At 42.3% G+C, this 17717-nt stretch overlaps 1 protein-coding gene across 1 annotated transcript; it reads right to left on the bottom strand.

Moving 5' to 3' along the window:
- Positions 1 to 238: 238 nt before the first annotated feature.
- On the bottom strand, positions 239 to 16204 carry LOC308667043 (flavin-containing monooxygenase 5-like; the record flags this gene model as incomplete). The annotated part of the gene is made up of 8 exons (XM_081326099.1): positions 239 to 1093; positions 1895 to 1967; positions 3884 to 4239; positions 10080 to 10279; positions 11345 to 11487; positions 12908 to 13070; positions 14795 to 14983; positions 16073 to 16204. The coding sequence occupies 8 exons, from the start codon at positions 16202 to 16204 to the stop codon at positions 739 to 741; spliced, it is 1611 nt and encodes a 536-aa protein (XP_081182225.1). The 3' UTR covers positions 239 to 738.
- Positions 16205 to 17717: the final 1513 nt, after the last annotated feature.

The raw sequence follows: 17717 nt of genomic DNA, 5'->3' as shown, positions 1-17717 counted from the left end.
TTCAGCCGCACGAGTTTTGATGGGAGCTTCCCGATACTCCCATGTAACACCTCTTCTCCGTGAGCTGCACTGGCTTCCGGTTGCCCTCCGGGTGAGATTCAAGGTGCTGGTAAAGACCTATAAAGCCCTAAATGGCTTGGGCCCGGACTATCTAAGGGAACACCTGCTGCCGGCATCATCTTCCCATCGTCCTGTGCGCCCCCACAGGGAGGGCCTTCTCAGGGTACCGCCAGTTAATGAATGCCGGCGGGTTATTCCCAGGGGAAGGGCGTTCTCTGTGGGTGCGCCTGCCCTATGGAACCAACTACCCACAGAACTTAGGACTGCCCCCGACCTTCGCTCATTTCGCCGGGACCTGAAAACTTGGCTCTTCAATCTGTTTGGTCCAGACTGTGGGGTTGTTAATTTAACTGGGTTTTAGATTTACTCTTGGGGCTTGAATTTAATTTAATTGTTTTAATTGTTTTTAATTTTTTGTATTCATGGTTTTAACTGCCCTGTAAATCGCCCTGAGTCCTATGGGAATAGGGCGGTATACAAATCCAATAAAATAAAATAAAATAAAATAAAATAAAATAAAATAAAATAATAAAATAAAATAAAATAAAATAATAAAATAAAATAAAATAAAATAAAATAATAAAATAAATAAATTTGGAATTTCAGGTTGAAATAGGCCACTCAAAACAAGTTCATTTGCAGGAGAAGCAGCAATTTTCAGGCTGCTACAAGTTCAAATTAGAGGTAAGTTAAGACAATACTGATAAGTCCAAAACAGATGAGTGCTTTAATGAAGAAAGAAGGAACCAGAGTTTCTTTAGTGTTAGTAGAAGACTGCAGAGACCGTGTCTTTGTAGCCTTGATAATCCTTTCTCTCTGGGTCAAGATGGTCTTTCTGGCTCCCTCCCACTTCCCAGGACCCGTCAGACGGAACTGAGCAGCTGAACAAGGCCCAAAATATACTTCCCAGGCCAGCTTTGGATCGGTCAGAAAAAGATTCAGCAGCTTGGGCTTTACTCCTAATAGGGAAGCCAGTTCATCCATGTAATCAATATAGTGCACTCTTAAGGAATTGTTGCGGCTTGCTGCATGCCTAAGAGCAAAAGGTAAGTTAGCCAGTTGAACACCAAATCACAGAATCATAAAATCATAGAATTATAGGGCTAGAAGAGCTCTTGGAGGCCTTCTAGTCCAACCCAATTCCTGCCTGAGATCCTGCTTCCTCTTCCTTTCCCCTCTACCAATTCACATCCAGATATTTAGAATTCTAGTTGAGCTGCAGGGGTGAGTGGTTTGTTGTTCTACACATCAGTTAACACGTTGAAGTCTTTGTTTTGTATATGTTTCATCTTCCTTCCACTGTATGTAGCATTCATGTTAATGTTGTAAAATATCATAGAGTTGTAATAGTAATACTAATACTTTATGGTCTATATTTTATAGTCTAGAAGTAGATCACTTATGAATTGTAAACTTCAGTTTTTGTTCTCTAATGCTGGACTATGGCTGAAATAAAGAATTTACAATAGAACTTGAACACTTCTTTTACTTTTAGGACATGTGACCCCTGCTTACTAATCTAAACTAATTACAGTCGCCTTTGGTGAGATGGATAGCTATATAAATTTTATTAATAAAATAAAAATCTAATCTAACCTAATCCAATCTATATCCCATCCCTTTCTGTAAGCAGTATAAAATTTATAAAATATAAATATAAACTTAAAAAAATAAGTTTAATATGTAGCTTTACTAAGTTTGTATCCTATGGGTGAATTTATGATTGAAATTTTGTAATTTATTCACACAGGCATTTTATATACAAGGCCAGAATATTTTCAGTTCCAACATTCTAGAGAAATAAGCACATTATATGTCATAGTTGATTTCCTACCGTTTTTCATTATACTGGATCTTTTTAGCAATATCAGCCATCATGTCATTATCTGAAGGTAACTTGTTTAGGCCTGAAAAATAACATCAGTTTAATTTTCTGGTGTCCCTTGTAGCTTGAGAACATTTTGCAGATGGGCAATGCAGAAATATAGAACATACCGTACTGTGGACTGAATAGAGAGACTGAAGTACACTGTCACCATGTTCTTTACATGTACAGATATGCTGGAAATAAAAGTTTTTCAATAAAGGGCAAAATGTTGTGGTTCTATAGCAAAACATTAGGAGAATTTTCTGAAGAAGGAATGTGGCTACTCCTGACTCCCAGAAAGAAACCAAAGTAGTAGGATGATGGAGAAGGTGATGCTGGATAAACACTAAATAGGAGCAAACATTGGATTTTATCCAATGTTCTGTGGCCGTAGATGTTTGCAGATCAAATCTGATAGCCTTACCCATTACTAAGACAGCAATCCAATGCAGGCTTTCTGGAATGTTCTGCCACTCAGAACAATGATGGCTTGCTTCTGCGTAGGTATGCAGCAATGCATGCAGACATATTCCTTGGTAATTTAGAACCAATGCACTTAGCCTCCTGGCTCGGAAACACCAGTTTTGTTTAAAAGATGAACTAGCTCAGGACTGGCTAATTAGCATGAAATAGATTTTCTGTATATCTCAGCTTTCTGTTGAACGGAACTGGTTCAACACAATTGTTAGCTTTACTACTTCAGTATAAACTATGCCTGAGATTATCATGGGCATAATCTGCACTAAAGCACTCCCGTTTAGCTCCCATCCATTTAAATCAGATGTCAATATACTTCCTTATGGCTTGCAATCACATTCATTAATTTTATATTTTCTTACTCAAATATAAAAGTGTTCTGGCTGCAAAAAGTGAACTTTTGTTTCTGTTCAGACAACAAATACCTCACACACAGTACTACTGTATAATCTGAGAGTTTAGTCCCTTTGATTTAAGAGAATTAAGCAAAGCCAGTTATGCCAAGTCAGATCATTGGTTAATCACAATACTATAATCTGAGAGTTTAGTCCCTTTGATTTAAGAGAATTAAACAAAGCCAGTTATGCCAAGTCAGATCATTGGTTAATCATGTCCAGTCTATCTGCCTTACTGGCAACTTTACAAGATCTCACCCAGAAGTATTTTGCAGGCCAACCACCCAATATATTTCTTTTTACTTAATGCCCTGCTCTTTACCCATGTATTTATATCAAGTATACATAGTGGTGTGATTGGTCCTAGGGCCATCTGCAGTGCACCAGGGCTCAAATGACCTTATTTAAAATTGCAGAACAATTTTGGTAGAATTTCACTAGTATTCCACTTGCATACTGTAATTCTTCTTTGGTTACTGATTCCTATAAAATGATTCCCAAGTAACAAAATGACATGCTAATTGTGAAAAATTCTCCCTTTGAAAAATGAACTATGCCTTTCTGTAGTACATAGAAGACATAGAACTAAGGAGAAATTTCCTTACCGTAAGAACAACCAGCCAGTGGAACAGCTTGCATTCAGAAGTTGTGGGTGCTCCAACACTGGAAGCTTTTAAGAATCATTGTCTAAAATGGTATAGGTCTCCTGCTTGAGCAGGGGGTTGGATTAGAACAGTGGTGGCGAACCTATGGCATGCGTGCCAGAGGCGGCACTCAGAGCCCTCTCTATGGGCACATGTGCCATCGCCCAACCCCGCCTCCCCCCACGGCTCCCTCCTCACCAGCAGCCCCCCTGAGGAGAGTCACCCCTGAGCGCGGCCCATGCGTCGCAGCACAGCCAAGGACCTGGTCATATGCAAACATTTAGTAGAGATGAAGACTACCTTCATGGACACACAAAGATATATTACATACCTTTGTTCTTATACAAAAGAGAGAGTTGATTATATTCATCAGCACTGCAACCTTCAAATCAAGCAAAACGTCAAATCATTTTTTAAATTTTTTTAATATTCTCTCTTACCCTTGAAGATTCTTGTGGCCCAGCGAACTTGGAGCTCAGATACAGGCATAGTGGCTCCTATAGGTTTGATGAGGCCAATCACAGCTAATGTGTGCTTTTCCAAGTGTGGTGGGAAGACATGTTTATATAGTGAGAGTTTATTTGTTTGAGTCCCGAGGATACTATCCTGAATGAAGGGAAAGGAGAAGTTGTATCCTGTAGCAAAAATTACCACATCGATATTTTCTTCTGTGCTGCCATCTTCAAAGATCACACCTCTTTCAGTGAACTTCTTCACATGTGGTTTCATTACCACCCTGCCAGCAATTATAGCATTTGGTAGATCATCTCCCATAACTGGGGTCTTACTTATGAACCTGCAAAATGAATTAAAAACACACTGGCCATATTTTTACTACAGAACGTGTGTTTATTAACCTTTAATGATCATTTGAAAAAAATGGGGGATAAGCAAACTACAGTAAATGATCATCATAAATGTTTTTCAACCAGACCAAGAAAGCACAGCCTTGGTAAAGAAAAGCTCATTTATGTCAGAGATGTAATTCAGTGTACAGTGATGTATTCTCTTTACCAGGGGTCTTCAAACCTGGCCCTTTTATGACTTGTGGACTTCAACTTCCAGAATTCCTCAGCCAGGCACACTGGCTGAGGAATTCTGGGAGTTGAAGTCCACAAGTCATAAAAGGGCCAGGTTTGAAGACCCCTGCTCTTTGCCCATGTATTTATATCAAGTATACATAGTGGTGGGATTCAGCTAGTTCGCACCACTTCAGCAGAACTGGTAGCTAATTTTTTGTTGCCCAGGCCTAGAATGGACTTCTGGAAGTAGCATCCGCACAGAGAACCGGTTGTTCACATATCTGAATCCCACCACTAAGTATACAGTATATTTTTTTTACTGGCTTTGCATTTTTATAACAGTTTTATCTTATTGTTTTCTATTTTTATATTCTTGTTCACTTCTTTTTTTGTATGTAATACCACATTTTGGGAATATATTTTACTGCAAAATAATTAAATGGCAGGTACAAAAATGGCAGAAAATGGAGATTCAGTCCAGAGACTCTGGAAATGCATTTTTTTCAGGGCACCTTTGGACAATATCACCTTTATCTTCATAACCACCATAGCTAGAATCAGAAGAGCTGAAAATGGCAGAGTAGTTTCTATGCAAGCTTTCAGCTTTTTTGTAAAAGGTATATAAAGTAAATATATATATATATAAATGAAGAAAAGCCACAAGATACAGAAGTAGGTACAGAAACCAGAATGTCAGGTTTCAATTCTTCAAAATGTTTCTAATCTTTGAGGATCTAACTAAATATTTAGTCTGGACTAGCGGGCGGACGCTTGTGAGAGAGGTTGTCTCTGCCCCCCCTTCCAGAATGGCGGCAGTGGCTAGCAGCCTGAAGATCGGCTGCAGCCTGGCTTACTTCCTGTGCTGGCAGGCAGGTATTATGGCCGTTTTAATGCCCGGCTGGAATCAAGACCTCCCCATTGACAGTCCGGTTTGGGCCTGGGACCTGGCCGTGGTGGGAGGAAGGTCTTGGATTGGTTATTGACCACCCCACTGGTGTGAGAGACCAGTTGGGGTAGGCTTGGCCCGGGACTCTTTGCTCTCTCCACCCCAGGTTGGACTCCTCAGCCAGAGTGAGAGGACGGCTGGGGCTTCCTTTCTGATCCCCAGCTCAGGTGAGAGCTGAGCTGGACTAGTGGACTAGTGGATTGAGAGACATACCTACCGGACTCAATGAATACCATCATTCCATCAAACCACCCATTGTAAATATTTGTAATATCTGCCCTAGGTGGACATTTTACTGTTGCATGGTTTGTTACCATTACTCTGGAGCTGATCTGTATGCCCTCAGGGGGGTTCCTCCCTCCTGGGTACGACCAACCGCCTGTTTCCACACTCCCCTTAATGACGGGCCCAATTGTTGGGACTCCGAGAGGTGGCTGGGCTTAGATAGGGGCCTCGGGTTGAGATGTGTTAAGAGGCCCCTGATACATTTTTTAGCCAGTTATTTTAAAAGGTTAGGGAGGGGGAGGGATAGTAGGGTGGGGAGGGAATTATTAACCGGCACTCAGTCTGGGCCTGTTAGAGGTCCTGACGGGATGGGGTTGGGGGTGGAGGCTGCTGGTTCTGTGAATGTCGGGGTGGGGCTTCAAATCCCCACGACAATAGGGAATGGCAGCAGGTGGTTGCACGGAGGGCTACATCAACATCTGGGATCACGTCCCCGCTGTCTTCGAGCGGTGGCGCGCTCTGACCCTCCGGTTAGCACCCTTTTGCCCGGGGATGAGGGTGATCAGGCCCCTGAGCTTAGGCTGGTTTATTTTAACGCCAGATCCGTCGTTAACAAGGCTCCCCTCATCCAGGACTTGATCGAGGAGGAATGTGCGGATCTGGCGTGCATCACGGAGACTTGGTTGGGCTCGGAGGGAGGGGTTCCTCTGACCGAGTTATGCCCTCCAGGTTTCCGTGTGCTACACCAGCCACAGGCTCAGGGCAGGGGTGGTGGGGTGGCGCTGGTTGTCCAGGAGACTTTATGCCCACGGGAGACCACCATTGTCCAGATGGCTGGGAGTGAGTCCCTCCTCCTGAGATGTGGCCCTCGGGCTCAGTTGGGCTTGTTGCTCACATACCTGGCGCCCAGCTGTGTGGCAACAGCCCTGCCCGAGCTGCTCGACACCCTCTCAGGGTTGGCGGTGGAGTTCTCCAGGCTTATAGTTCTGGGTGACTTCAACCTGCCCTCACTGGGAGGGCCATCTGAGTTAGCTCGGGAGTTCATGGCTTCCATGATGGCCATGGGCCTGACCCAAGTAATTCAGGGCCCGACTCATGTGGGGGTCACACTCTCGACCTGGTGTTCCTGTCTGGACAGTGGTTGGATGATCTGGGAGGGGGTTCACCAACCATTGTCCCCCTGTCATGGTCAGATCATCATCTCCTGTGGCTGGTCTTCCGTTATGCCACCCCCCACCGCTGTGCTGCGGAACCGACCAGGTGGTTCCGCCCCAGGCACCTAATGGACCCGGAACGGTTCCAGATGGTGCTTGGTTCTATACCCATCGCCCTCACCCACAGCCCAGTCGATTCCTTGGTGGATGCCTGGGAAAGGGCGGCCACCAGGGCACTTGACTGTGTTGTACCCTTGCAACCTCTGACCCAGCGCAGATCCCGTTGGGCTCCATGGTTTTCTGCAGAGCTCCGGGAGAGGAAATGTCGGAGACGGGGTCTAGAGAGCGGTTGGAGGTCCAGCCGATCCGAATCTGACCGATTGCAGTTAAGAACCTTTATAAGGTCTTATCTTGCAGTGATGAGGACAGCGAAGTCTAATTACTTCGCTGCCCTCATCGCGTCCGCAGATAATTGCCCGGCCGCCCTGTTTAGGGTGACTCGCTCCCTCCTTAACCAGGAGGTGAAGGAGGATCCCTTACAGGGATGGGCCGAGGAGTTTAGTCATCATCTGACGGACAAAATCGCTCAGATCCGGGCCGGTCTGGACTCTGACTGGGCGGAGTCTGACGTGGAGGAATCGGACGGTCTTGAGCATGTTATCTGGACTGAGTTCGATCCTGTTTCCCCTGATGATGTGGACAGGATCCTGGGGAGGCTGAGCTCCACCACCTGTTTGTTGGATCCGTGCCCCTCCAGTCTGGTTTACGCGGCCCGGGAGGAGACACGAGGCTGGTTCCATGCAGTAATAACTGCTTCTTTGAAGGAGGGTGTCTTCCCCGCCGCCTTGAAGGAGGCGGTGGTGAGACCCCTCCTCAAAAAGCCTGTCCTGGACCCAGCTGTTTTAAATAATTATCGTCCAGTCTCCAACCTTCGCTTTTTGGCGAAGGTTGTAGAGAGTGTGGTGGCACATCAGCTTCCTCTGTTCCTGGAGGAAACTGATTATCTGGACCCGTACCAATCGGGTTTCAGGCCCGCATACAGCACGGAGACGGCATTGGTCGCGCTGGTGAATGATCTCTGGCGGGCTCGGGACAGGGGTTGTTCCTCTGCCCTGGTCCTATTAGATCTCTCAGCGGCTTTTGATACCATCGACCATGGTATCCTACTGTGGCGTCTCAGGGGGTTGGGAGTGGAAGGCACCATTTTACGGTGGTTCTCCTCCTATCTCCTGGGCCGCTCGCAGTCGGTGTTGACAGGAGGGCAGAGATCTACCCCGAGGCCTCTTGTTTGTGGAGTTCCTCAGGGGTCGGTTCTCTCGCCCCTCCTGTTCAACATCTACATGAAGCCGCTGGGTGAGATCATTCGTGGTTTCGGGGTGGGGTATCATCAGTACGCTGATGATACCCAACTTTTTCTTTCCACCCTGAACCAACCCAGCGATGCCCTCGCCGTGATGTCCCGTTGCCTGGAGGCAGTCCAGGTCTGGATGGGGAGAAACAGGCTTCATCTCAATCCTGCCAAGACTGAGTGGCTGTGCATATTGGCATCTTGGGTTAACCAGACCATTCCACCTTTAACGATGGGGGGTTAGGTGTTACCCCCGTTGATAGGGCTCACAACTTGGGCGTCCTCCTTGACTCCCGGCTCAATTTTGAAGACCATATAGGAGCCGTGACCAGGGGGGCTTTTGCCCAGGTTCGCCTGGTGCGCCAGTTGCGACCCTACCTGGACCAAGATGCCCTACGCACAGTCACTCATGCGCTCGTGACCTCCTGTTTAGACTACTGCAACGCTCTCTACATGGGGCTGCCCTTGAGGACCACTCGGAGGCTTCAGCTGGTGCAGAATGCGGCCGTGCGAGTTGTGATGGGGGTTTCCCGATACTCCCATGTAACACCTCTACTCCGCGAGCTGCATTGGCTCCCGGTTGCCCTTCGGGTGAGATTCAAGGTGCTGGTGATGACCTATAAAGCCCTAAATGGCTTGGGTCCGGGATATCTGAGGGAACACCTGCTGCCAGCATCAAGTTCCCTTCGTCCAGTGCGCTCCCACTGGCGGCGGATAACACCCAGGGGGAGAGCCTTCTCAGTGGGTGCGCCTGCCCTCTGGAACCAGCCGCCCGTGGAGCTCAGGACTGCCCCCGACCTCCGTTCATTCCGCCGGGACCTGAAGACCTGGCTCTTTGAGCTCTCTGGCCCAGGCTGAGAATTTTAATTTTAATAATTTTAATTTTAATTTTAATTTTAATTTTAATTTTAATTTTAATTTTAATTTTAATTTTAATTTTAATTTTAATTTTAATTTTAATTGGGGTTTTTACTTTTTTTCAGGGATTGATGTAATTTTTTTAATTGTTTTTAACTTTTGTATTTCTTGTTTTAAATACCCTGTAAACCGCCCTGAGTCCTTCGGGAAAGGGCGGTATATAAATCTAATAAAATAATAAATAAATAAATAAATATATGTAGGAAAGAGGACATTGCATATGTTACAGGGGCTGTAAGATGTTTCCAAGATTCAGAGCTGAGACTAGTACTTTCTCCATTTTTATGTTGCTCCTAAAATGGGGGTTAATATTCACTTTAATGTTAAATTTAAATTTACTGACAAAGAATTAAAGTGAGACTAGTATAGCTACTTCAAGCTATTTAGCTCCCATCAGCTCCCTTTAATTCTTTGTCGGTAACTTTAAATTTAACACACAATAGTCTGTCACAGAAGCGACTGACTGTGAAGGCTCCTAGATTGCGGCTGAAAGGCGAAAGCAGAAGCAGTATGCTCCGTCCTATATTTGGTGTAAGGGACATGGTGGCTCAGTGGGTTAGGACGCTAAGCTTGTCAATCAGAAGGTCGGCAGTTTGGCGGGTCGAATCCCAAGTGCCGTGTAACAGTGAGCACCTGTTATTCGTCCCAGCTTCTGCCAACCTAGCAGTTCAAAAGCACGTAAAAATGCAAGTAGAAAAGTAGGGACCACTACGGTGGGAAGATAACAGCATCCCGTGCACCTTTGGCATCTAGTCATGCCGGCCACATGACCACGGAGATGTCCTCGGACAAGCGCTGGCTCTTCGGCTTTGAAACGGAGATGAGCACTGGCCCCCAGAGTTGGAAATGACTAGCACGCATGTGCGGGGGAACCTTTACCTTTACCTTATATTTGGGGTAGACCAGGTAGACCAGGTTGCCCTACTAGACCGCTCTCACCGGAAAACACTTACCGGTACTCACTTTAATGTGTATATTCCATGTCTTCCTAAGTGTCAGAGTATGGAGAAATTCCACCCTTACCTGTGCTGGGGTTTTACACCATAGTTCTCATGGTTAAATTTCATATTCAGCTTCTTCTCTCCCCATCGGTTTATCAGCGCCACAGGAAGTTTATGGAAAAGGAGATTTTTGAAACGTGTAATATGCACTACATCAAAAGGATATCCACCATCAGAGACTCGATTCACCACCCAAGCACCAGTTCTAGTACTCAGAAAGACCTGGGGGTGGAGAAAGGGAAATCAGCACTAACTCTTTCCCCAGCCTTGTAATGCAATGCAAAAAGTAAACCTAGCAAACAAAATAGAGTCTGAACCCCTTTCCCACATCTTTTGGATATGGCCAAGGTCATAACCAGTTGTTCTCTCTGCCTCATCCCATAAAAACCAAAATGACCCTCCCTATCTCTGACAAAGGGCCCTGCAATCCCATCTAGACCAAAGAATAGTAGCCTCCGCCCATGCTCACAGCACCTTCCAAGGGCAACCCTTTTCAAGGAACTTGCAACCTAGAGATTTCCATCTCCTTCACAATTAACTTCCTTGGGCTTTGCTGCCCTTTTGAAAGGCCCATTCTGCCTAACAGTAAAAGTAATCCCAAGTACACCAACAAGGTCTAGCTTCCCAAAACTAGCCTGCAAATCAGATCCCTGGGATTTCTTATCTTGCAGCCCTCAATCTCTATAAAAAATCTTTGCTTTTCAGGGTTCAGGGTTCCTCTTTCTTTTAAAGTAGGTACATCAATGATCATTGCAATGAACGTGGTTCTTCTCTTCAGTATTGTGCTCCTTACTTTGGTAAAAATGAAAACAAAACCCCACAACAGCCCATTCCTCCTTCCATTGAGTCACAAGGGACAACAGTGAGTTCCAATATATTTTCCCTGAGAGTGGAAAGTACATATGGAAAGTACAGTAAAAAAAGAAATGGAGAAGAATAACTAGCTCCTTCTCCTATTTTCAACCTTTGATGTTCCTCTTCTGCCTGGTTTCCAAGCCACAAGGACTATCTTTCAGTAAGGAAAGCATATTTAATGAAAAGTATTGCAAAGCCCTCCAGTCTTACTGACAAAAGTTCAACTGTTCACGGATATTACTAATAATTTAATTATTTAATGAATAATTTAATAATGCATTCACATGTATTACTAATGGATAGAGTTAGTCTCTGAAATGCTATCCCCTCAAAACAAGAAATGCATCCCAATAGTATTTGAGGTCAAAACTTGACAAAATTACCTGCTATTATCACCAGATTCAAAACAAAACTTGTTTAAATACACTATACCTGCTTTGTGACATGGCTGAGGTCAATAGCAATATCTATTCCGGAATGTCCCAAGCCTACAATGAGGACTCGTTGGTCTTGGTATTTTTCAGAATTCTTATATGCCCAACTGTGAATAATTTTCCCCTTAAATTTCTCAAAACCTGAAAAAAGAGCCTTTTTTTCAATGCTGAGCAAAGCATATCTTTCTTGGAAGACTGAAAAAAGTATCAATATAGATGCTGGATTTAAGATGAACTTTAAGAAGAATTGTTATGGTTAGATTATTAAATTATTATTAATGTCCCATTACTGTCTGAGAAGTCCCATTTCAATACCTGTTCATACAATTGTCAGAAATGACCCATAGATATTGGACAGAATTGTGATGACTCTTGCAGCATTTAAATAATAACCAGGGATTAGTGATAGTTAGCTGCAGTTTCAAGGTTGGGATGAGAAATAACACTAAAGCCCAACTCTTTTTGTATTCTTATTATTAGTATATGATGTTAGTAAGAGCACTCTAACTAGATTATAGTAATCTGGATTCAGAAACCCTAAATAATATATACTAAATATAATCTCTCTCTCTCTCTCCCTTTCTCTCATGGCCCTAGACCTGCTGCCAAAAATTAGCACTCTAACTGAAATGCCTTACTGAATATCACAAAGACTGAACTGGCTTACAAGAAAGCCAATGTTGCTGTGTGGATGAAAGGCCCTAAGCAGTATAGAAAAAAAGTAGTTTTTTTAAAAAAAATGATATGGGCTCAAGATTAATTATACATATTGATAAGAAAACAAGAAAGTTAATGACCATGAATTATGCTTTTCACTCAAGAAGTGATATTGGCAGGCTCGCTTTACCAGAAATAAAGGTAAGAGGGAATTACTCTAGGTAAAGCAAACAAAGGAAGAAGAAAAATACAGTTTAAGTGATTATACTCTATCAAGCACAGTAAGAAACCACTACTGGTAGAGGTTTGTAGAATAAAATACACTACTGAAGACTACAAAATTTTAAAAATAAAGATTTTAAAAAGGAAGCACCCAAAGCCAAATTAATGCCCGGAAATCTAAACCTTGTCATGCAGGAAAACAAAACAAAACTCTGTGAATATGTCCAGGAAGTCACCAGGTATTGAACTCAATTTAAAAGAGATCTGAGTTTACTCCCAATGAATAATGGAATGAAACATATTATTATTTTGCAAGTTCTGCTTGAATCAGCATTCTCAATTAGCTTATATTGAGCCTTGGTGGAGCAGTGGGCTAATGCCTCCTTAAGTAACACCAGCTGCCTGCAATTAGTGCAGGTTCGCATCCCACCAGGCTCAAGGTTGACTCAGCCTTCCATCCTTCCGAGGTAGGTAAAATGAGGACCCAGATTGTTGGGGGCAATTAAGCTGACTTTGTAATAATGCCGCTTGGGGTGTGTGTGAAAGCCCTAATAAGCAGGCATATACATAGAATGAAGGCTACTGCTAAGCTTGTAAGCCGCCCTGAGTCTTCGGAGAAGGGCGGGATATAAATGGAATTAAAATAAAATAAATAAAATATAAGAAAATCACAACTGCCTACCTAGAAATGAATCCAGAGGAAAATAAGGTTGTACATAGAGGCCTGTGCAAATTAGAACAGCATCAAAGACAGCCGATTCCTGCTTCCCATTCATTTCTGTTACAATTACCCACTGTCCAGTGATGGGGAAATCTCTGTGTTTCCTTAAATGGCAGACTTGAGCCTTAAGATAAAAGATACTTCTTTTTAGATTAAGCTTTATTATTATTATTATTATTATTATTATTATTATTATTATTATTATTATTATTATTATTATTATTATTATTATTATTATTAACACCCACAGTGATAAGAGAAGCACTTGAAGTAACAATGAGATAGACAACAAGGCTGGTTCAGCATATCTAGAAATATACTTGCTTAATTCTCACTGTTGATATTCCTCTTTGGACTTCATCAGTTCCAGAATAGAAAATAGTTTTATGCACATACTCAAATGGAGCATGGAACCAGGTGCCCCATAGGAATCAAGCATATGAATGTTTGGCGTGATCTAATAAACCAAAAACTGAAAGTCTCTCGTATCTGCTACAAGGTGTCTCGGTGACTCCTGAATGGTCTGTAACTTTCAGCCTGCTTGATCAAATCTGTTGCCTTGCCCATATTTATAATGATTCAATGATTCTTAAACTGGGGGTTAATTACCCCAAGGTGTCAGAATCCATTTATATCATATTCATAAATGGAATGTTTCAAACATTATTCCATGGATTCTGCCATCTCCCGAAGAGAAGAGAATAGATGTGTATTGAACCGGTATTAGGCATTTCAAAGGAAAGGAGAAGCCTTTTGAACTGGGGAAACAAAAGGGGGGGCTAGCATCTGGCTTTTGTCACGGAAGAGAGCAATAAACATGAAGGGTCCTAAGTTCCTTTTTCCCATGAGAGGGATGATACAAGATAAAGGATAGGGGACTGACCAAATGGGGTTAAGGGGGGTTAAACCGGGAACTATTTATAAGGGATTACTTCGTGGAATAATATTAAGTCCTGTCTCTTTTCCTACAACCAAGCATGTCATAGTAAAGATTCTTTTTGGAATAGATTTGACTCCAAGAATTTTGTCTTCCTAAGACGTGGTTTGGGGTGGGTCCTGACACAAGGGTTTAATATGAACATATCCTGGGGATAATGAAACAGTTTGTAAAAGCTTGTTTGTGACCTAGTTTGAGATGCTTATATAAAACAACAAAGGCTGAGATAGTTTTGCTTTTTAACAAATGATGTTATTCAGACCAGGAAAAGGGTAATTTGTTCAAACAGTTTAAGAGCCCCCTTCTATAGAAGCACTATGATGATAGTTTGAATCATTACTTACTTGTTAATTATTAATTATAAACAATTACAAATGACTTTGTGTAATAAGTTTACAGTTAAGAGAAAACTCTAGATACAGATGATTGTCAGTTCTTTTTCTCTTGGAAATACCAAAATCTGGGTTAGGATGAGACAGAATTATCCAAGATTCTGGATAGCAGGAGCTTGTTCACATAGAAACCATTACTTGACATGTTCCCAAGTTCTTAGAGAGTTAAGAAAAGTTGTGGGGTTTTTACTATATTCCTATCTTTCTTTGTTTTTCTTACTTTTTTCTTTTTCCTTTTGTCTTCTTTTCTGAAATTTAATGAAGGATGCTGTTTTATTGTCTTGTGGGGAAGGGTAATTGGGTTTTTATGCTCATAAAAACCAATTCATAGAAAATGATATTTTTCTAGAGTTTTATCTTCTGAACTTTCACCATCATACTTTGCTAAGACCATTTTATATGACATGGCTGTTTGAAGGACTCTTTATAGATACCACTGCATTTTGCATGCTGCAACTACATTTACTGCCAAGATGTCCACTCATTCTCCCAGCAAAATCTTAACTCTCAGTTTCTCACCTTGAAATGTATGTACTTAAGCAAATCAAACTGCTTTGCATACATCCAAAAGTACTCCATCATTTTACTGTGATGCATGTAGTTTGAGTATTCCTCAGGAATAGGAAAATCACTAAAACACATCATCTCCTTTGAACTATTTGTAGTCAATGATTTGTAAATGCTCCTGTGACCTTCAGTGACATGTTCCTGCAAGAAATTTGTCATGTTAATAAGATGGGTTTTACAGACAAGATTTTCTGGATTTTTATCTTGAAGGCAGATTAATATGGCCATGGCCTAAATTGTTGGCTATGAATCCTTGCTATGATTTCTTGTCTTATTTACGTTTGTTTTCTTCAAGTCCCAATATTACTTTGAAAACATGACTGACCATGTACCATATTGGAAATGAAAAAATAGCCCAACACATCAAATTCCAATGTATTTAACTATTAAATATTTATTTAACCATGGTCAATGACCAGAACAGTAAAAAAGAAAAATTCATGGACAATGGCTGAACACAGCTAAGATAGTGTCTTAGACATATGAACAGTCATATCAAACCTAAAGATTTAGACTTAGAACCACATGCACACAGACATAGAAGCACACATGCATTACTATATACCTATAAGAGTTGCATTTTGGCACAAACTGAGAAGCAAAACCCAGCATATTGTCTCTGTGCCCATCTGTTGGTCAAAAAGACATGGCTGGCTGTTTCTAGAGCACTTCAGATATACGAAAAAGGAAACATCTGTTCATATAGCATTATGTTAATTTAAAATAATCCAAAGAGGCTGCTGAAAGTCTGTTTATTTAAAATGTAGAATCAGATCATTTGGGCCACAAAAGTTCTCTTCTGATTTTCATGCCAAATATAATAGCTAAAAATGTGCACAATCTGAATACAAATATTTAAATAGTCAAAAGCTCCCCAACTATACAAATCTTACATCAATTATTACTTTTCATCTTATTGATGTTGCACCGATGATCAAATGGTAGCTCAGTGATCTCATATTTGGATATTACAAGACAGGTAGTAGTTTTTTTATTTACTATCTACCTATTTCTCTTCTCTCCCATCCATATAACTAGTAGTTAGTCAACTAGGTATCTCTTGATAGATAAACAGGGAAATGTCACCCTAATCAGCAGAGTCCAAAGTAGGAGATTCTCAAAGAAAAAAGAAATACTTGGTTGTTGAGGGCAACAAAAAAGAAGTATTCTAGTGAGGGTAGTAGATGGGGTGGTTACAGAACAGTCAATATTGCCTATGAGAAAACATACCTGGAATCTCCATAGCCCTCCGATACCTTCACTTCTCTCAAAACACGTTGGCTGAAGACCCTCATCCAAACAGCATTTAATGGCCGTAAGGCCACTTGCCCCAGCCCCGAGGATGGCTACTCTTTTGACCATTATGTTCTGCAATAACGAAGAACAAGATATTATATTTAAGATTTAAGGTGCTGGTACTTACCTTTAAAGCCCTACATGGCTTAGGCCCGGGATACTTGCAGGACCATCTGCTGCCGGGAACAAATTCCCATCGCCCAATACGCTCACACAGAGAAGGCCTCCTCAGGGTACCATCGGCTAGACAATGTCGGCTGGCGACCCCCAGGGGGAGACCCTTCTCTGTGGGAGCGCCAGCCCTATGGAACCAGCTCCCCCCTGAGCTTCGGATGGCCCCAGATCTCCAGTCCTTTCGCCGCGGCCTCAAAACACTCCTTTTTCACCTGGCTGACCTGGACTAACAGGATAGGAAAGGATCACAGAGCAGGAAGACACATAGCTTCTCTAAAATAAGTAAGGTAGAGGGAGGGAATACAGCAGCCATGCAAAACACACAGCCATACATACTGTACCTGCAGTGACAGAAGGAGTCTCCAGCAGCTCAGTTGGTCTTCCACAAGAAGAATGAACCAGTCAGAAGAAATCCAAGGATTTTTGATAACTCGTATTTATGAAGAAAGAGGCCAAAGAGCTTCAGAACCTGCTGTAAATAGGATGAGTCAGCATATGTTTTTGGCTCTTCCAAGTTGGAACAGAGGTGAAAATCCCCTGCAGAGTTGTGCGTTCACTATGTTCACTAAGAGCCTTGGTGGAGCAGTGGACTAATGCCTCCTTAAGTAACACCAGCTGCCTGCAATTAGTGCAGGTTCACATCCCACCAGGCTCAAGGTTGACTCAGCCTTCCATCCTTCCGAGGTAGGTAAAATGAGGACCCAGATTGTTGGGGGCAATAAGCTGACTTTGTAATAATGCTGCTTGGGGGCAGCAAAAGCCCTAATAAGCAGGCATATACATAGAATGAAGGCTATTGCTAAGCACATTGATTTGTGCTTAGATTGTAAGCTGCCCTGAGTCTTCGGAGAAGGGCGGGATATAAATGGGATTATAAAAAAAAAAGAAAATGTTTATTTTGTAGTGTCTCCTTACATAATGCTTTGGGAACAGAGATAACTAGTTTCCATTTTTCTTCTTTCCCTGCCTATTCTTTCGTTCCTTTTGTAACTAAGTCCAATTGTTTATACATAGTGTCCTGTTACTAAAAATGAGACTATTTTAATATTATTGTCCCCAATAATAGTGGACTAAATATTGGGGAAGGAGTGCAAAAAGCATGTGCATCAGCCATTCCACTGATGCTTCTCATGCTTCTCATAGGGATTGGAGACAGCTTTTATGGTGAACATTCAAGGTTTCATCTCTGAGGCAGATAAACCCATCTATTCCCTTTATGCAGAATTTTTCTACAGATCAGACAAGGACGGTAGGTAGTTTCATGCTTTGGAAGCACAACAGATTCCCCCTAACTAAGAAACTTTAAAGCCTCTGAAGGGGGAGACTTTAGCAACACAGATTAAAACTAGATAAATCCATTTCCACATCACTCTAGATTTCCGTAGAGAATTAAATGCCCTGAAGT

Source organism: Vipera berus (assembly GCF_964194415.1).
Source record: "Vipera berus genome assembly, chromosome: 3".
Classification (NCBI taxonomy): domain Eukaryota; kingdom Metazoa; phylum Chordata; class Lepidosauria; order Squamata; family Viperidae; genus Vipera; species Vipera berus.
This window is presented reverse-complemented; position numbering and strand designations above follow the sequence as displayed.